The sequence below is a fragment of the Vicugna pacos genome, chromosome 3 (assembly GCF_048564905.1).
Source record: "Vicugna pacos chromosome 3, VicPac4, whole genome shotgun sequence".
Lineage (NCBI taxonomy): Eukaryota > Metazoa > Chordata > Mammalia > Artiodactyla > Camelidae > Vicugna > Vicugna pacos.
The window spans coordinates 68929932-68943146 of NC_132989.1; the positions used below are offsets into that span (position 1 = coordinate 68929932).

General features: G+C 33.9%; 1 protein-coding gene across 1 annotated transcript in view; it reads left to right on the forward strand.

The window, feature by feature from the left end:
* AP3B1 (adaptor related protein complex 3 subunit beta 1) overlaps positions 1–13215 on the forward strand; it is a 221021-nt gene that overhangs the window by 125162 nt on the left and 82644 nt on the right. The window contains exons 16-19 of the mRNA XM_072958469.1: positions 4021–4207; positions 5178–5308; positions 10206–10314; positions 13012–13171. Coding sequence (XP_072814570.1) covers positions 4021–4207; positions 5178–5308; positions 10206–10314; positions 13012–13171 — 587 coding nt within the window. The remainder of the gene's footprint in view (positions 1–4020; positions 4208–5177; positions 5309–10205; positions 10315–13011; positions 13172–13215) is intronic.

Consider the following 13215-nt stretch of genomic DNA (forward strand, 5'->3'; position numbering starts at 1 on the left):
CATGACTAACCTCTCCCTTTCAGAGCAGCGTGTAGGATGTGTGCTGATAAAGTGAAGTGTGCCCTGATGAATGGTGTGAAAATCTAAGTCCTTTGCTTTGCCAGCGGTGGTGACATAAGTGTTTAAGTGTTCTATCTGATGGTAACTTGATGTACCAGCAAGTTACGCCATGTCCTGTACAGAGCATGAAGCGCCCAGCCGTCAGTTAGTGGAGCCAGAGGAAAACATGGAAAGTTAGGGGTTGGTTGTAGGTAAAATATGTGCAGGAGATAAGAGATGGAACAACCTTGCTGTACATCATTAAAGAGAGTGGTCGGAGTGCTCTCACTAGAGTAGTTTTGTCATTTATTGTGTACTGTAAATCTAAAACCTATTTATTTTATTATTTGGAAGTTCTTTTATTTTGTTAGAAATCCAGCAGCAATAAATTCTTTAAAATGGAAGTGTGTATTTAATGAAAAATGAAGTTCCAAATTTCTGTCTCATTACTTACCATGTGCAAAATGTTGTCAGCATTTACCGTCCACTATGACAATCATGGTGATATCACTGACCACACAACAACCAGAAAATAAGCAAATCTGCTAAAACAGGATCAGTGTCTATTTAAAAAGTTAGGAGTTATTTTAGGAAGATTGTGCCTCAAGATAACAATTAAATATATAGAGGTGCTGAATATGTTTACATACCTCTCTGTGAAACGTAATCTCATGTAGATCAAATAGCTCTTTTTTAAAAATTAATTTTGTTCGTTTTTCATCCCAAGTTTTTTTGCACGTATGAAAAATGAAGCAGTAACAGTTAATGTATTAGCTCCATTAGCGAAAAAAGGACCTAAATGATGCTAGTTTTCAAATAGAAAATCAATTAATTTCAATAATAGTTCAACCATTTTTACTCAAAGCTTTTATACGTTTATTCTGTCAGTGTAAATGAAATCAAAGTAAAGCTTTTGGAACTGTATTCTGTCAAAATCGCTGTAAATGCTATTGTAAATTTAAAAGTGCCAACATGGATGGTAAAATTACTCTTTTTCGCTGAGTGGATGTTGTCATGGTAATATCAACGTTCTTATTAATTAAGAAAACTATGGAACAAATATTTTGGGGATTGATTGTGGTCCATGCAAACTCACTCTGCTTGTTCTACCAATTTAAATAAAACTGTAATGGTCAAGTTTACTAATATTTGATATGTGTAGTTTAACAGAACTACAAGATTCTTGTGATGAAGCTCATACTGAAAAAGCATACTTCAGCATGACAGCACACACTCTTCATACGCTCTTTGCTACATGTGACCAGCGGGGTTTTAGAAATGTGATTTTGTGAAAAACTGCTTTGTAAATTAGCATGTGTTCCACATTGGCTTTTTTTGCTTGGGGTGGGTGGATAGGGAACAGAGTAAATGAAACTTTTGAATATTTGTTAGATTTTGGTTCAGAATCATTTGGAAATTTTTAAAGTGTTCACCAAATAGAGTGCCAAAAACCTTCAGCTTTTGAAAATATTAGCAAATAACAATTCTTGGAAACAAGTCTTGCAAACAGGAAGACATCTTTATAAAAGAAAGAGAAGAACTGAACACATTAAGTGATAAGACCTAAAAAATTTATTTTAGAAGATGTGTCATTTGCAGTATCTCAACTGTGGTAAAGACTTTTTCATGGGTCTCATGTTTTTGTTGGTTAAGTTTATATATTTTTTTAGAATGAAATGAAATTGAGAAGGCAGTTGATTTTGCAGTACCTAAATTTGGCAAAATATTTTTTAAAGTACAGAGAATTATTTTTAAGTTTTATCTTATAAAAATAATTTCATTGAATGGAGGAGGAAAAGTTTAATATCTAGGCTTATGATATTTACTCTTTTTAACATAAAAGAACACACTGAGAATATCCTTTATTCAACAGAATTTTCTCTGTGCTTACCAGATTGTTCAAACTGTAAGGAGGACATTTTTTCTATTAACAATATGTTCTGTAGCGAAGGATAAGTTGAAAATGCCAACATTTTCATAATTAGTGATCATAAATTTCAGTTTTGAAGAAGATTGTAGGCAGTCTTTTTTTTTATAGTAAGACCATATAAAAATACATTCTTCAGATAAATTCCAATGACTTGATTTTAGAGATAGAGACAGCTAAGAAACTGATAAAGTAGATGAATAAATAAGTATGAGTGAATAATTATTCTGCTTATGTTTTTAATGCATCATTGAACGTGGATATGTTTTTATCTTTTAGAAATTATTTTTGAAAATATGTTTTTAATAGAATAGGTGTTTCATAACCCACCAATATAATAAAACAAGTTTTACAGTCAGTAAATACATATTTTAAAAATCACATAATTTTAATTACTTGAAATTTTCTATCTCACTCTCAATAGTGTCTATTAATATATTGAAATAATTTAATTTCCTTAAAGTTAATTTCTGGGATCAGAAATAAAAGCAGTATGAATCACTCCACTAGCTCAAAAAAAAAATTGCGATGGCCAGACTTCTTTCTTTTTTCTGATTTATTTTAGTTGCATATTCTAAATCTCAGCACTCAAATATACTTTAGAGTTAACCTAATTATAAGTTCTCATTCTACATTTGAGAAAACTAATGGTTAGGTGTATTTCCCAGGTTATTCCAGCAAGTTAATTACATGATCCAGTGTGCCACACTCCCTTTGACCCGTATCACTCACCTGGTGAATATTTTACTAATTATCTTTAAAAATGAATCATAGAATTTTTCTTATCTGTATTTGGACCAACATGGTCTGGTAATTAGTGGATAGCAGTTGTTGGTAACCAAAGTAACATTTTTTACGTATTTTTTTTATAGTTCTACTTTTTAAAAACTAGGTCAATCATTTTTAAATAGATTGTTACTGAAAGAAGGTTGCCTTCTATCCAAATCAATTATCTTAACGAATTAATATTGTTAAAGAGTTTACCACATCATTCCTGTACTTTGCCTTATTGTTGCAGAACTATATCTTTAGCTCTGCCTGACTTGATTAATTTTATTTTTATCCATTTCTAATGTCTCTAAAATGTTCTAATATAGATGTTTATTTTTCCATGCATTATAAGTCCTATTTAATTTATAGTTACAATTTTATGTGTGTAACCTTCTAAATTAAAATAATGCTTTTTCAATAAAATAACTGATGTTTAAAATACAAATCTATTTTGTTAACATTTCTGTTTTCATTTAATTATTATTAAAATTATCTCAATACATGTTAATGTTGTACATTCAAAAATTGACTTAGGAAATCTTATTACAGTGTAAAAGCTACTATAATAAGTTGCTCTCTAACATAAATAAATAAATGACCAATATTACTAGAGGCTGTAAGCAACATGGGGAAAAAAAAATGGAAGGAGTCTTTTATCCTAGTTTTTAGAGGGCATCAGCAGCTTGCTTTTATGAAAAAGTAACAGCTAAATGCACTGCAAATAATTTGCAGTAATCCAGTTCAGTGATTCATGTGTCTGCTTTAATGGGTCATAATTCAGGGTAAAGTAACTGAGTGCAGTCAGAGTGCAGACACTGCTTATGCCAGGGACAGTATCTCTTCATAAAACACACCTCAGGAGAAGCAGTTTGCCAGCCCCCTAATACTCTCTGATGTTTTGATGTCCTGCATATTTTTCCGATTAAGTTTTGAGTGCCATGTTTTTAGTTGTATTTCCACATTCATTATTCTCACGTAGACCCTTCAGCGGGTTTGCCATATATGATTATTTTTTTAATGATGCCTTTCTTTCCACTTCAGCAGTTTAATAATCTAGCACATGGCTGCTTCTCAGTACTCAGCATTCACCTCCCCAGTACTGAAGAGGACATGTGCTTTGGCTTCAGAATTCCATTTGCAGCATTAGAAATGCATATTCCCTATGGAACAACATTTGTTTGACATAACCATTCATTTTTATTACCTCTTTAAATATGTTTATCCAGAGTTATCAATAATCATAAATAACTGTATTCTCATCTTGTTCTGTTTTTTTCCAACAGACAAAATTGCTTACCCAGTACATATTAAATCTCGGCAAGTATGATCAAAACTACGACATCAGAGACCGTACAAGATTTATTAGGCAGCTTATTGTTCCGAATGAGAAGAGTGGAGCTCTAAGTAAATATGCCAAAAAAATATTCCTGGCGCAAAAACCCGCACCACTGCTTGAGTCTCCTTTTAAAGGTATTACTAGCAGAATATAAGTGCAAAATATATGTTATCTAAAAAATTATGACATTATATGCCCTGTTTCTAACATGTTTAAAATTTATCTCTTAGAAAACATAAATGTTTAGCATATATAAATATATAAGAACAGTGTGCTTTCTAGATTCATCTGTTCTGCAGAGCAAGGTTTAAATTAGTTAAAGTTTATATTTTTATAGGCCCTATTTATCTGAATAATTTCAGTCTAATTTTATTTTATTCTTACTAAACGATTTAGCTGAACAATGGATAAAAGCTATGTTGTTCTTGTAGACGTTGACTTCATTTCTATTTTAAATAGATGGCTTTGTTTAATACGGAATATGTAATTCACCTTAATAGTGAGTTATTAATTAAATATTCTGTGTACACTTACATAAACTTTTCCAAGAATTTTTTCATGAAACGTATCTTTATATTTAAACTTGTTTTTCAAAAATGGAAGTTAGCTTATTTTTCCCAGCTTTTTAAAAGGAGTAATTATTTTATCAGTTTAACAAGTAGCCATTACAGTGGGAAACAAATGATTATATACTTTGGTTTTCATATTTATTCTCATTTAATTGTTGTAAGGCGATAAAAAGCAGTTCAGTTTTGTAGAAAAACTATTAAAATTCTGGATGTGTTTGTGGCAAGACATGTATATGGATTGTTTAACTGTGCTGTCATTCTTAATATTCACAGTAAAGTAATTTTTAGAGAAGCTACATATCAGAGCAACACCTCTAAACACACTGACTGATTAGCTTTTTTATTGACCATTATGGGGGAGATTATTGTAATCTATGGACTGAAATCAGTTTTTTGACCTATGAAGAGCTTCCTAGTTTATATTTATTCCTTGACATTTGAGGTAATATGCCAATTACTTTGAGCTCTGATTAGGATTGTTCTCTGTTACATACAGCTCATATTGTTTATTTTATATTTTCCTCTATTTTAATAGATAGGGATCATTTCCAGCTTGGCACTTTATCTCACACTCTCAACGCTAAAGCTACTGGGTACCTGGAATTATCTAATTGGCCAGAGGTGGCGCCTGACCCATCAGTTCGAAATGTAGAAGTAATAGAGTTGGTAAGTTGACCTTTCTGAAGTTAATTTTGTCAAGCAGTGGGAGATTTCTAGAATAACCATTGTTTCATATAAAAGGTTTTTTTGCGGGGGATTGAAAATCGAAAATTATTCTGATATTTCTAAATGTAATGTGTTATATATATATCTCGCTGCTGTGGGAACTAACCATTGTAGTACCCCTGTGTTGTTGCGTATGTACTGTTCTTTTTCTTCAAGGAAATAGAGAATTGAATTCTCTGCATCAGTGCCGCCCACATTCGTGGTATTGCATTTGTAGCTGTGTAGATTCAATTTCTAAGGTATTTAGTTTTATTGGATTGAGCTTTTCCTACTTAGTTTGGAGATTCGTAAGCTTCCTGTCAATATTTTCTAAATATTTTTTGCTGTCTCTTCCAGAAAAACCATACAAAGTGTTCTTCAGGATTTTCTGATGAACCTGTTTTACATGAAGGCTAAACATACATAGGGAGCATAGTGTACCCAAAAATGTCCTTACACAAGGTCACAATTAAAATGAATAATAGGTTGCTTTCACATTAAAAAAAGAAAAAAAGAAAGCTCTCTATATAAATACTCTTTTCCTAGATCTTTAAAACATGCTGGCCACTAAAATAAAAGAATTAATATTCTTTCCTACTATCGTCTCTTTCTTTCTATGTAAACAAGAAAAATAAAGAGAAAGATCTTCTAATTGTCTTTAGAGGTTGATTATGTGAAATATATCCAAAACTTCTTTAAGTAGAATTAATAAAAAAAGAACAATAGATATTACATTGTGGATGCTTTTCGGGTAGAACACATATATTGAACTAGGATTCATTTTATCAGTCTTTATTGCTAATTCCTATGGGAAGGTCAGTTAATCTTTTTGCCTATTACCTTTTCCATGTACAATGGAAGAAAATCTTTATTACTTTAAATAGAAGAATTTCTATAATGGGCAGGGCCATGTAGTTTGATTCTTTTGAGAAATATGTTTCTTTTAACTACTCAGACTTACCTGGCTTTGAAACGTGGCCAGAAGCAATATTAACTAATAATGGCTCCATTTAGCAAACCCTGGAAGTGTACTTTGATAATGTTTCATAAACAATATCTTGCTTAAACTTCGTCATGATTTTAAGTGATGGTTATTGTTATCCCATTTTGCAGATAACGAAACCAAGTAAATTGCACAAGCTTGCATAGTTAGTAAATGATGGAACTGGAATTTCAACCCAGATCTGTCTGAGTCCATTGTTCATGCTCTGATTGCATTTTATGATGTAATATGAAGAGAGGAAGCTTGAGCTCTTTTGTAAATCTGTACTGTCCTTAGTACTTAGCACCACTGCTTTCATGTTGTGACAAATTATCTCTATTTAGAGATGAGTTTTTAAAATTTAAAACGAATTGCATTTTCCTCCTTTCAACTCAGTTTGGTGATTTCCACTCAAATCTACATCCTTCTCTTAAATATTCAAAAAGATTGGCTTACTTGTGAAACTTTTGGTCAAATGCTAGAATACAAAGAGAATGTTCTTTGTTACGTGCAGATAACTCTCTCTCCTAATTTCTTATTATGCCCGTTTGTTGTTTTTATGGTTTTGTCTTTTGTCATTATTGGGTACATAATGTTTTGGTCCAAGTAGAACCATCCTTTTATCCTCCTTCCTCTGCTGCCCTGTTCCTCCTCCTTGCCACTCCAATCCACCAAAAAAAGTAACATAAAAATAGTTCATTGTCTCAGAAATTGATGGCAATGCCATGCACTTTAATTGGGTCTCAAAAGTAGCCTTATATTGGCTGATAGATTGGTTAGCTGGCTGGCTTCTTCCATTTTCATGTGCTCTTCTAAGCATTAACTACCTTATAGGGACAGTCTTTAAATAACATGTTTTCTTATGTTCATTTCACCTGTCTGATTCAACGGAGACAAATTGATTTCTTTTACATTTTGCTGACTACATTGTGGAAATTAATAATTGCTAACATATTATGGAGGATAATAATAACTGATGGAATTTGGTTGCATCAAAAAAAAACTGTCACTATCTGTTGATGCCATGCAGAAAATAGTTTCAGTCTATTGGTCTCTGGACATACTGTTTTAAAATTATAGTATAAGAGACTCAATTAAATATAAAAATAATGTACATAGTTTTATTATCAAATGCAACTATAACAATACAGAAAGTAGGTTTCATATAGTCTTTCTTGCCTATCGCTCTGTCACCACCGTCAAAGTCACATCAGTGTATTTCATGCACATAATACATGTGTTATCCTAGTTTTACTATAAAGTGATCTTACAGGGTCACATTGTGTTACTATGAAATATAACTTAGTCAAAATAATGACCTAGGTTTGGATAATCTGCTATTTTAATCAAAACAACAGGGAACCTAGTCACATTGACACTAGAAGTCACTTTGAATTACACACTACCATTCCGGAATATCAAATACGATACATATTTGTATTACGACACCAGTCAGTTTTGAAGATTCTTTACACTTTTTTTTTTTTTTTTTTTTGCTTAGTTCTAGGAAATCCTTTTCTGCCCAGTTACGGAAAGACTGTTTTTGGCATACCAAGCTTTACAAACACATCTGCCGTCAGTGTTTTATCTTTCATAGGAACTTTCAAATTAGTGCCTTGCTCTTTTCCTCTTCCTTTTTCCCTGTTATTTCTTTTGCTTAGAGTTATCATAGTCATAAAAGACCATAACAAAAATTAAAATATTTTTACTGTGAGACTTTGTCCTTTAAAATCTAAAGCTCCATGAATAGAGAGTCCGTGACCGTGTCAAAATAATATACCTCTTTGAGCATAAGAGCTTGATTTTCCTTATCTGTGACTTAGTCTTAGCCTAAAAGCCATAGTCCAATTAAGTAATTTTTTCCCCCTGAATTGACCTGACAAACTTTTTACTAGGCTTTAGGAAAATATTGTTTATTTGGATTTAAGAAAAATGGAATTTCAGTGTTTACTAAATATAGGAGAACTTTGATTATAGAATACTATCTTTATTCATTTTTGAAGGACAGAACATTATAAATGTATATAAAAAGAAAAGCAGTACTGCTGATCTTATGTAAGTATCTTACTCAGATATATTTGAGTAATTTTTACTCATTTTTCTGTTATTGTCCAGATAGTGATTTTCCAGTTTAGCAAAGCTTGTCTTTTTAAGCAACATCTCTTAAGCCCATAAGCCCTCTCTAGATCAGTGGTTTTCAATCTTAGCTATACACTGTAATCATGGAAATAATTAAACAAAACCTTTGTCAGGCCTGCCCCAGACCAATTAAATCAGAATTTTAGGAAATGAATCCTAGGTATTAGCTTTTTTAATATTAGTATTTTATTGCTCGTATTAGTAGTCTTAAAAATATTCTCAGGTGATGCTAACCTGCATCTAGTGCTGAGAACCACTCCTGAATAGGAACGTCTGTGCTGCCATAAATTTCTTCACAGCAGCATGGTACTCTGGCCAACTGGCACATAGTAGAAACTCAAAAGTGTGATAAATAAATAAGTCTTAACCATTCTTGACCTTTTAAAAAATACACATTTCCCTGACCTTTAAAAGAGAGTGTATGAACCATGATTTAATTTTTCTTAACGAATCAGGGTCACACTTATGGAAATTATTTTATTTTACTTTAATACACTGTGTTAAAGTTTTTAAGGGGCTGTCACACAACTGATACTTATTGTGCCAGGCACACTTAAGATATATTGGTGTACAAAATATTCAAACACCTCTGCTCTCCACAAGCTGATGTTCCAGCAGGGATAGACTGACAGTAAAAATAAATTTATAAATTTATGTATGTGTGTTAGAGAATAATAAGTGCTGTGACAGAAACAAAACAGGATTAGAGCAGAGTAAGGTCAGAAGTGCCAGGCCTGGAAGGTTGGAATTTTAAATAGAGTGGTCCTCCCTGAGGTGACATTTGAGCAGAGACTTGCGGGGAGTGAGGGAATGAGCCATGCAGTCATCTGGGGGAGGGTGTTGGGAACAGGAGCAGCTTTGGGGAGAGGCCTAAAGGGGAGAGAGAGAGCATGCCTGGGGTATTTGAAGAATCTGTAAGGAGCGGCTGGAGCAGAGCGGGCAGGAGGGAGAGCAGCAGCAGGACACAGAGGCAAGGGGAGGCCGGGGAGGGCCGAGCAGACTGTTGTAAAGACTTCTCTTTTTCTGAGTGAAACAGGGAGCCTTTGGTAGGGTTTCAAACCAAAGAAGAGCTTGATTGGAACTGGGTTTTAATAAAATCATTCTGACTGCTGTGTTGAGCCAACCTGGAGCTGGGGGATGGGAGGTGGGACTAGACCCAGGGTAACCAGTTGGAGACTGCTGCTGTAATCCAGGAGAGAGCTGGTCGAGGTGGTACAGGACCAAGGTGGCTGAAGGCTTTCTTGATGGATTAGATGATTAGGGTATGAGAGAAAAAAAGAAGTCAGTGACAGGATTACCCCAGAGTTTATGCTGTGGAGATGATAAGGACTATTTATCGCCTACACTAAATTTTTTTTTCCTTTTCCCTCATTATTAAGCTGTCAACTTGCATTTCTTACTGCTCTTATTGTGTCTGCCTCTAACTGCCCTCATCTCCTAGGCTGTCCTACCTTAGTTTAAATCTTCTGTAGACCAACAAATACAAAAGTGTTTTAAATCATATGTAAAATAAAGCTGTTGGTTTAACACAGTAGTCTCTGAGTGAGAGTTTGTGTTCCTCTCTTTAGTGGTAAAGGGGAATCAGACTTAATGCCAGGACTTCTAACAGCTGCCTCCTCTGTTGAGGCCTTGAACTTTCTTCTGGGTTCACAGAGTATTCGAATGGTTAAGTTTGCCTGAGGACTGAATCCCTTAATGAGAATTCATTGATATTTAATTTACATTTTTTTTAAACAGGCAAAAGAATGGACCCCAGCAGGAAAAGCAAAGAAAGAGAATCCTGATAAGAAATTTTATTCTGAATCTGAGGAGGAAGAGGACTCTTCTGAGAGCAGCAGTGACAGTGGTAGGGTTTATAACTCACTGAAAAACATTGTTCACTATGGCCTGCGTGCTATGCCTCCTGTAAAACAGCAAGGCCTAGAACATAATATTCAACAAGCAGGTTTAAATACAGTTTATACTATTACAATAATTCCTTTCATTTACATATCCCTGTGTAGTTTTCAAAACAATCTGTAACCTCTTTTTATTTGATGTTGTCTCATGGACACATAAACTAATAAATGTTGAGAGTTGAAACAGAAACTCATGCTTTCCTGAACTTGAGCCCACACTGCCTGTCGCATTCATTAGCGTATTGAAAAACATAATTTTACATTTAATAAGCCTTTAATGTGGGCCTTTAAAAGTAACTTTCTTTTGTAAAAATGTAGTTTATTTTAAACCTCGAGTAGTCTCTTTCTAATCTATTTTATACTCTTCAACTTGTACATGAACTTATATAGAGGTAAAGCTAGAATTAATAAGTCACTTGTGTATTGTAAAGAAACAAACAGCTAAAAAGATTCAGGGCAACTGTATGCAATGAAAAGAATACTAAATAGGAAGGACTTAGAATTCCTGGGTTTTAGCAAATTGAATAAATGCACTTACCTTTCTTTGTATCTAATATGGGGTAAAGTTACATGGTTTTTTATAAATCCCTTCAGTATTAAAAGTCTGAGTGATTTGCATAATAAAAAATATTTTGGAGTTACTTTCTAACACACCTATTAAGAATTAACCTAATAGACTTATCTGATCCAAGACCAAATGGCAACTCTTTATTCTGAAACCTTTATTCCTTGGGAAGCCAGAGCCCCTCACTATTATCTCGTCATCCCTTACCTTACATAGAAGTAATGCATTCATTTTTTTCCCCCTTTATTTCCCTATCAAAATCTATGTGTTAAATATCTGATGAATCAAGCTATGGTGCTTTACCTTCTAAAGTAACAAGCTTGAGAAATGGAGAAAATTACTTCACAGAGAAGAGAATTTCAAGAATGATAGAGACCATTGAGGAAGACATGTGATGTAGCTACAAGTGCATCGTGTACATACTGGTCTCCATCTCACTTATTCACAAGCTCATGTGTGATTAGGGGCTCACCATTTTCAGTACATATTTGAAATATTCCATTAACATTAGGGCTTTTCATAGGTTTATCTGGATACATACAGTAGTGAGTCGTGTGACAGTTCCATTCTAGCTAACAGAGGGAAAAGGCAACTTTTCTCATTAGACGTTACTACATTTTTTCCCATCAGCAAATCTTCTTGAGGATAAACAGATTTCCTCAAGAATTTTCCTAACATAAAAATTTAAATGATGGTGCCTGAAGTGAACTGGATTCATATTGAACTCCTGTGTAATAACATGAGAAAGTATCTTAGATGCTGAAATGTATCTTTATTATTTATAGTGTAAGCCAGTTATCTAAGTTAATATGTATGTGCGTTTAACGTTGATACCACAACAATTCAGAATATCCTTATTCAGCAGTTTTGTCTTTATAAATTTGGGTAAAATATATTTTGCTCTCTGTGAAAGCTGCTGCTGCTGAGTGCCTCGCCATGTGGCAGACCATTGTGTCCTCATCACCTTTATATGTTTCAGACCATTTAATCTTCACAACAGCTCTGGGAAGTAGCTAATACCCTCCTTTGCTGAAAAGGAAACTGGGACCCAGAGAGGTTGAATACCTTGCTCGGTCTTACAGCTGGTGGGTGGCGGGGCCAGGATTCGAACTTGGACATTCCAGCTTGAGAACCTATGCCTTTCACCACTGTAAACTATTCCAAAAGCATATAGGCACTCCTAGCTTTTTGATGTGTGATACATAAATTAATCCTCATAAAGTAGATGCTTTTATCTTTTACAATAATATTTTAACTTGAGGGTATTTTCCGAGGACACTTCATCAGCTGGATCACAGGCAGGGCCAACAGTTTGTCCTCTTATCTAAGATACAGCTCTGCACTTATAATCATTTCAACTAGTGAAAAATTAAGCTTCATGTTTAAAATACACATAAATATACTATATGTATCACTTCTGCAAAGAGCCCTAATATACCATGATTTATACATAAAACATTTAAACATGTAACTCTTCAGTATAGCTTTACCATTTCTTTTGCCTATGGAAAACTTCTGTACTAGCTAAAATAAGTAACAACATTTTATTGATTTTGCTTTATTGCCTTTGAATTTAGAAATTTTTGAAGATGATTTGAATGGCTCATTTCCCTCTCAAAATTTGTTCCTAAGATTAAACCATTCCTTCTTTCTCTAAAGAAAGTTTCCCATTATAAGTAGAGATACTACAAATTATTTTTTATCCCTATATCATCTTCATAATCATTCTTTAAAAACAGTTTTTACCACAGTTAAAATATTTGAGTTTGAAAAGTGAGGTACTCTCACATTGGGTTTACTTGGTTGAGCTTTTCTTTGCCTTTCCCTGCTTGTTACCAGACTACCTTCTCTGCCTGTTGAAGTCCCTCCAAGCCCAGCCTGGCGCAGCAGGCCAGATGTCTGAATGACCGGAGGGCCGAAATAGGAAATATTGAACAATCAAGGTCCACTAAATGTTGAACAAGTGGGGTCCCATAAAATAAAATTCAGCATCTGATTTCATTTGTGATGAATCTTGACTTGTGTCCTTAGGTACAATTAAATGGTTGTAAATCAAAGAGCATCTGGTTGTTTTTTTCAGAGAGTAAATCTGGACATGAAAGTGAAGAACAGGACGGGGAAGGAGACAGCAGTGAGGACTCCAGTGAGGACTCCAGTGAGGATGAGAGTGACAGTGGAAGTGAGTCAGAAGCAGACAACAAAAGAGCAGCCAAGAAGAAGTCCAAAACCAAAGGAAAAGGGTGAATGAATGATTTTGTCAGAATTTCCTTAAAAAAATATTCTG